Source organism: Eriocheir sinensis, unplaced genomic scaffold, assembly GCF_024679095.1.
Source record: "Eriocheir sinensis breed Jianghai 21 unplaced genomic scaffold, ASM2467909v1 Scaffold536, whole genome shotgun sequence".
Classification (NCBI taxonomy): domain Eukaryota; kingdom Metazoa; phylum Arthropoda; class Malacostraca; order Decapoda; family Varunidae; genus Eriocheir; species Eriocheir sinensis.
In genome coordinates this window covers 254,616-261,670 of record NW_026111872.1, presented here as the reverse complement: position 1 = coordinate 261,670, position 7,055 = coordinate 254,616, and the positions used below count along the sequence as shown (strand labels likewise).

General features: G+C 45.9%; 1 protein-coding gene across 1 annotated transcript; it reads right to left on the bottom strand.

Annotated features, from left to right (window-relative positions):
- Positions 1-5,034: 5,034 nt before the first annotated feature.
- LOC126992985 (ADP-ribosylation factor-like protein 4C) lies at positions 5,035-6,098 on the bottom strand. Its single transcript, XM_050851809.1, has 2 exons — positions 6,075-6,098; positions 5,035-6,018 (listed from the first exon to the last, which is right to left on the bottom strand). The coding sequence occupies exons 1-2, from the start codon at positions 6,096-6,098 to the stop codon at positions 5,383-5,385; spliced, it is 660 nt and encodes a 219-aa protein (XP_050707766.1). The 3' UTR covers positions 5,035-5,382.
- Between the last annotated feature and the right edge of the window lie 957 nt (positions 6,099-7,055).

The following is a 7,055-nucleotide window of genomic DNA, read 5'->3' as shown; positions in this document are numbered from 1 at the left end:
GAATGAGGAGATATTTTATGTAGGGGGAAGAGTGTTATGGGAGTTATTTCAGCGGTTTCTTCACTAAAATGATGTTGTTATTCTAGGAATGATTAGGAATACGTATACTTAGAAGGGCAGACGGAGCTAATCTACTAAATACTCGATACTTACTGAATGAGGAGATGTTTCATGAAGGGGAAAGAGTGTTATGAGAGTTATTTCAGCGGTTTCTTCACTAAAATAATGATGTTATGCTAAGAATGATTATAAATATGTATACTTAGAAGGGCAAACGGCGCTAATCTACTAAATACTCGATACTTATTGAATGTGGAGATATTTTATGAAGGGGGAAGAGTGTTATGGGAGTTATTTCAGCGATTTCTCACCAACGATGCTGTTACGCTATGAATGATTAGGCCTACGTTTAATTAGAGAGACAACCTAGTTTGGAGTGTTCGGAAGTAATAATTAATGCACTCTAATAATGAATGAACTTAAGTAGGAAGGGAATTATTGTTATTTTAGCGATTTCTCTATACTATTGATGTTATTATGATTTAAAGTGAACTGCGCATATTTAGAGGGACAGACCAGGTGTGACGATTTGGAGCCAACACAAACTTAATGAATGGGCTTAAACAGAAAGAACGGACTGGGTTATTTTAGCTATATCTCTACTAATGATGTTATGCTATGAATGATAAGGAATGAGTACTAGAAATTGAAGGACAGACGGAACCGATAAACTTAATGCTTGATACTTATTGCATGGGCTGTTTTTTTTATTATTATTATTATTATTATTTTTTTTTTTTACGTCTCCGCCTATTGCGCCGGTAGGCTTGCTTGAGGAGCCTGGATGGTATTCGGCCCCAGCCCGTCATGGCGCAGGCAAGTGTTTATAGTGGCGCCATCTTCTCTGGGCTCATGCTGCCCCCCGGAACTCGTTCTTGATTCTTGGACGGTTTCCTCTAGAGTCCGGGTTGATGGGTGGTCTTCAGGACAGCATGTGCATGGGTAGTTTTAAGCCACTCGGCGGTGACTGAAAAATCCGAGGTGATAGCGTGGGGATTCGAACTCGTGTCGTCCATCACGTGGTGAATGTGGGCCCAGCACGCTACCACTTCAGCCACCCAGTAAAAAGGTCGTTTGTGTTATCTTAGCGATTTGTCTACTAATGATGTTGTTACGCTAGATATGATTAAGAATGCATGTAATTAATTAGATGTTATGCTAAAGTGATAAATAATGCGTATAATTAGAGGGACATACCAAGTTAGACGGTATACGAAGCCAATACTTAATATATACTCGATGCAGGTGAGTTAAAGTAGTTCCTCCCTTCTCCTTTGTTGTTTACTTGCAACAATAAACTATTAATCAATCATGTTGATACTTAGAGGCTATATAAACCATGAGAGAGAGAAAATAAACAGAATAATATTATTTTAAGTTTAATGATGCTTGGAAACTATGAAAGCCGTGTGAAAGAAATTAAATACACGAAATAACGATGGTAAACTCCGAGATACATAGAAAGCATCTTGGAACTATGTCAGAAATAGATAAATGATGTGAAATCCTGTTATAAAAAAATCTGGAAACTGTGTGAGAGAAGGAAGCTTGTGAATAAATAAAATAAATACAATATGAGGTTAAACTGAAAGATACATAGACAGCACCTTGGAACTGTGTCAGAGATGAATGAATATATGTGAAATTCATTTATAAAAAAAAGAAACCGTGTGTAAGAGAGAAGCTTGTAAATAAATAAAATAAATACAATATGAGGTTCAACTGAAAGAGACATAGACGGCACCTTGGAATTGTGTCAGAGATAAATGAATATATGATGTGATATTCAGTTATAAAAAAATATAAAAAATATGGAAGCCGTGTGTGAGAGAGAAGATTTTAAATAAATAAAATAAATACAATATGAGGTTAAAGTGAAAGATACATAGAAAATACCTTGGAATTGTGGTAGAGATAAATGAATATATGATGCGAAATTCAGTTATAAAAAAAAGAAACCGTGTGTGAGAGAGAAGCTTGTAAATAAATAAAATAAATACAATATGATGCCAAATGCAGTTATGCTTACAAGGTCTGGGAGTTGTGTTAAGAGATAGAAAAATATGATATGGAATTAAGTTATAAAAAAGTCCTGGAAGCTAAGAGAGAAACTTGTAAAATGGATAATTATATGAACCAGCCGCCAGCGTGTCGCCCAACGTGAAATCAGCGACGCTTTCTCCAGTGCCGCGTGTGTGTGTGTTGGTGGGGCTGTGAGGAACGTTTCTGGCGGCTTTCTCCTGAGTAACCAACGTTTTGCTCTCCTTTTTTCTTCTTTTTGTTTTGATGTTTTGTTTTTGTTTTTGTTGTTTTGTTTTGTTTTTGCATTTGTTCTTGTTTTTCATTTCTTTCTTTTCTTGTTTTGTTTTTGTTTTTTTCTTTTCCTTTCTTTCTTTCTTTTTCTTCTTTTCTTTTTCTATTTGTTCTTTTTATTCGTGCTACAACAACAACAACAACAACAACCACTACTACTACTACTACTACTACTACTACTACTACTGCTGCTGCTACTACTTCTACTTTTTTTTTTTTTACAACATAAATGATACCTCCACCCATGTTTATTTTCCCGACACATAATCATGGAGGGCTCCATAGCTTGGAGGTCATTAGCCCCAACTCTGTTCGCTAATGACTGTGGCATCCAACCATATCACTAATACTACCTGACACTAAATCACCTATCATCTATTACGTCTAGATTCCCCTTTCCTTCCCTACTCCAATCACTCACGACCCACCCTAATGTCACTCTCCACCACTGTGGCTTCATAGTCCATATTGGAGATGTTGGTGGCTTTTGGGCCAGAGTGTCTGGTGCCCCTGAGACATAAGATGGCCGACCTGAGCAGGGAGAACGAGAGGCGACACCTCATCCAGGCGACAACGTGGCTCCTTGGCTGATGCTTCTTTTCTGAGATTAGTTCCGCGAGGCGTGCGTCGAAGCATTGGGCCCTGGGACCCATCCCGCCGGATGTGGTGAAGACGAGGGGGGTGAAGCTGCCCTGATCCACATGTTGGATTCTTTCACCGTATGCCCTTGTCTTCTCCTGCTCGTTCCTGTGTTGGGCGGCTTGCAGGGGCAGCTCACGGTGACAGGCAGCCATCGGGTCGAATATGCGGATGTCCATGAACGCCCGCTGTCCGCGCACCCAGAATCCGCGGGCACTTACATCAACCCGTGCCTCCTGTGAAGTATTGGCTGTCCTGTACCGAAGGTGTTCGCCGTCCAGGGGAAGCAGTGCCGGCTCGGTAGTGACGTCTTGGCATACCTCCCCGAGCATGCTGGCTGTCAGATCCCTCACTTCATCGTGTCGAATACAGACAAAGCCTCCTTTTTTACATGTCATGGTGTGGGTGACATCATTTGGTGATCCACATGCACAGAGATCAGGCAGTCCCTCAATCGGCCAGCCATATCTCAGAGCAATGGCGTCGACAAATTCTTGTTTGTTGAGGCTGAAGCCCTTTGCTCTGATTGGTAATGACGTTAGCCAGCTAGAGGCGCCTGCCTCCTGTGCTGTGTGTATTTTTCTACCCATTTCTGTGGACAGGTGGTGTGTAAGACTGTCCAGCTCGTCTTTTTGGGCCTGTTGTCTTTCTTCTGAGATTTTTCTTTTAATATCTCTTATTTCTGTTTGGTCTATCTCGCCCTCTGCCTCCTGAGCGATGATCCTGTTGATGAGTGACCTGGTAAGGCTGATGGAGTTTTGGTTCTCCTTATCTGCCAGCTTCTCAGGGTTGGTGATCCCCATCCCACCCAGTCTTGGGGGACTACTTCTACTACTACTATTACAACAACAACAGTAACAACTACATTTATTATCACTTCAACTACTACTTCAACTACTACTACTACTACTACTACTACTACTACTACTACCACCACCACCACCACATCACCTGTTTGCGTGTTACTTTACCAAGAGGGTCAATAGATGTTTTGAAGCTCTCTGAATCCTCTCTGCTCGGTGGTTTTGGTGGGGACAGCGGGGGTCATAAAGGGTCACGAGCGGTCAGAGGTCACGGTACACAAGAGGTCAGGTCAGGTCAGGGAGGGTCAGGAGGCATAGCAGGTCACGCGGTTAGTTTTAATATACTGCTCTTTGTAATGTTGTTTACGTTCACTTTCTCCGTCTGTGTTTTTTTCCTCTTATTTTTACTGGTTCTTGTTCTTCCTCCTGTTCTTGATCTGCTGGTTCTTCTAGTTATTCGTGTTCTTGATCTTTTTCTAGTTCTTAATCTGGTTCTTCCTTTCTACTCGTATTTTTTATGGTGCTGTTGTTCTTGTTTTTCTCGTTTTTTTTCCGTGCCTGGTTTTGTCCTATAATGATGAAAGGAGACAATTAGTTTATGTGCGCGTCCAACGTAGATCGATAGAAGAGTGGTAAAGATAATAATACTTCCACATAGTTTCAACAGTATAACAAAATATATTTCCTACATCTTTATAAATACGGCTATTTACATATACATTTGTCTCAAGGGATGCGCGTACGTATAATACAGTTGTACTACATGTAACACTGACCAGAGCCTGTTGTGTGTGTGTGTGTGTGTGTGTGTGTGTGTGTGTGTGTGTGTGTGTGTAATTCACCAAGGCCTGATCACGAGTTGGACTCGCTTTCGCCAGCAGGTACCCTCCCGACACGAGGAAGTGCATGCTCATTATCTTCGATCTCTGGGTACTGCCAGGACCTCACACACCACACACCCCATCCCCCTTGGTCAAGGGGGGACAGTAACCACTCCTAGTCAACGGAAAGAATCCGGCCTGAGCGGGGCTCGAACCGCCGCCTGTTTGACCTTGAAGCCTTGCAGCGCCGCGCTCTAACCGATTGAGCTACCGGAGCGGTGTGTGTGTGTGTGTGTGTGTGTGTGTGTGTGTGTGTGTGTGTGTGTGTGTGTGTGTGTGGTCTGATCACAATAGTCTCACGATTGCCAACTATTACTTTTCCCGGATGAGCGACTCACAAGTGACGGATCTCTGGGTACGGGCTACGTGCTTGTGTATGTGTGACGTTTCTGGCTATTGCACAATAAATATTATAAATACACCCCTTCAAACACTGCATGCACGCTTCACACACACACACACACACACACACACACACACACACACACACACACATACATACACACACATTATCACATACGTCAGCCACCAGTGGCACTCAGTTGTCTGTAGTTCCCCGCCTGTCCCCATACGAGTACTCGGGCTCCATCGCCTCACGCCTCGGGGGTCCAGGGGTTTGGTGCGGGGCTGGGCAGGGATAAACTGAAGGAGGTGGGGGCGGCGGGGAGCCTAGGGTGACCCGCAAGTCAGCCCCGTGAGAGCGAGGCCCGGCGTGCCTTGAGGAGGAGGCGGCGCAGGAGGTCCATGGCCTCGGGCAGACCCTCGCCGGTGACGGCACAGGCGGGTGCAAGGCCCCAGGGCTGGGCGGGCGGCAGGTCGTGCAGGCCGAGGGCGTCAGCCATGGCGGCGGGCGTTCTGGCCCCCGGCAGATCCTGTTTGTTGGCCAGCACCAGCAGCGGCGGCCGTGAGCGGCGCAGCGCGGCGCTCTGTGCCGCTTGCCGGCGCACCAGGACGTGCAACTCGTGGCACGCCTCCTCCAGCCGCTCCTCGCCGCTGCTGGCATCCACCACGAACAGCACCGCGTCGGCGCCGCGCGTGTAGGCGCGCCAAAGGGTTCGCACGCGATCATCGCCGCCCACGTCCCATGCCACCCAGGAGCAACCGCCGCCCCGCAAACATTCGCAGTTGAAGCCGACGGTGGGCACGGTGTTCACGTAGTGGCCGTACTTGAGCCGCAGCAGCGCCGTGGTCTTGCCCGACGAGTCGAGGCCCACGAGCACCAGTGTGGGCGGCCCCGTCACGAGCCCCGCCAGGCTCCTGCCCCAACAGCTGCATGTGTGGCGAGGCGCGGCGCGGCGCGGCAGTGTGCGCACTGCCCGTGTCTACCTGCCAACCCGCACAAAGCCACACTGGCCTGGCCGGCCGCCGCATGCCACACGCGTGCCGCCACTCTCACATTCATCCTGGCCACCTTCCTCCTCCTCCTCCTCCTCCCCCTCCTCCTCCTCCTTTTCCTCAGCCATTCGTCTGAGTAGCCAGAGTGCCCTGTAAGTGGCCTACAAAGTACCCCTGTGAGTTGCTACGTAGCATTCTACAGTAGGCAACACAGTTGATACAGTGCAGCCTTCTGAGTAGTAGCCTAAAACAGTCCACTGCTCAGCTGGAGTAGCAGACAGCGTTGGGCACTCTACGGAGTACACTACTCAACAGTCACAGAGTAGACGCTGCAACGTGTTGGAAGCGGCAGTGTGTCCAGCAGTGGTGGGCACCGCTAACCAAAAAGTTAGCTTCGCTAACTGATGATCCACTGACCATAATATTAACTTCGCATATGCTAAACCGCTAAACCAATAAAGAAATAAGTGGAAGCTAACGCTAACCGCTAACCGCTATTTTACTGTATATGGATTTATCTTCGGTTTAGTATTTTGGCTCTAAAATCCTTAAAAACAGACCTAGTGAACTGAAATTTCAATGAGTTGTAGCTTAGACAATAGATTTCACTAATAAGCGCCCAGTTACCCTATTTTAATGATTAACTTACCCAAAAGTGGAAGCCCTGGAATTATTGCGCCATGTGGCTCAGCTGGTGCTGTGTCTGTCCACAAACCTGTATGATTTTTTCAGTGGACTTAAAGTTGGCGGACGAGAAACTATATTCAGCGGAAGCTAATTGGTTCACTAACACTTTACAAAGTTAACAAAAAATCTAATCACCTAATGAAAAAACTTGCCTCGCTAATCAGCGGTTAGCGGGTTACAAGAACCGTGGCCAACACTGCATATCATACGACATTACCTGGAAACATATCACACGACATTACCTGGAAACATATCACACGACATTACCTGGAAACATATCACACGACATTACCTGGAAACATATCACACGACATTACCTGGAAACATATCACACAAC

Excerpts from the sequence above, each read along its gene's own strand:
- LOC126992985 (XM_050851809.1), bottom strand. The coding sequence starts at position 6,098 with ATGAATGTGAGAGTGGCGGCACGC. Across the intron at positions 6,019-6,074 it reads ATGTGAGAGTGGCGGCACGC|ACACGGGCAGTGCGCACACT; the intron begins GTGTGGCATGCG and ends GTTGGCAGGTAG.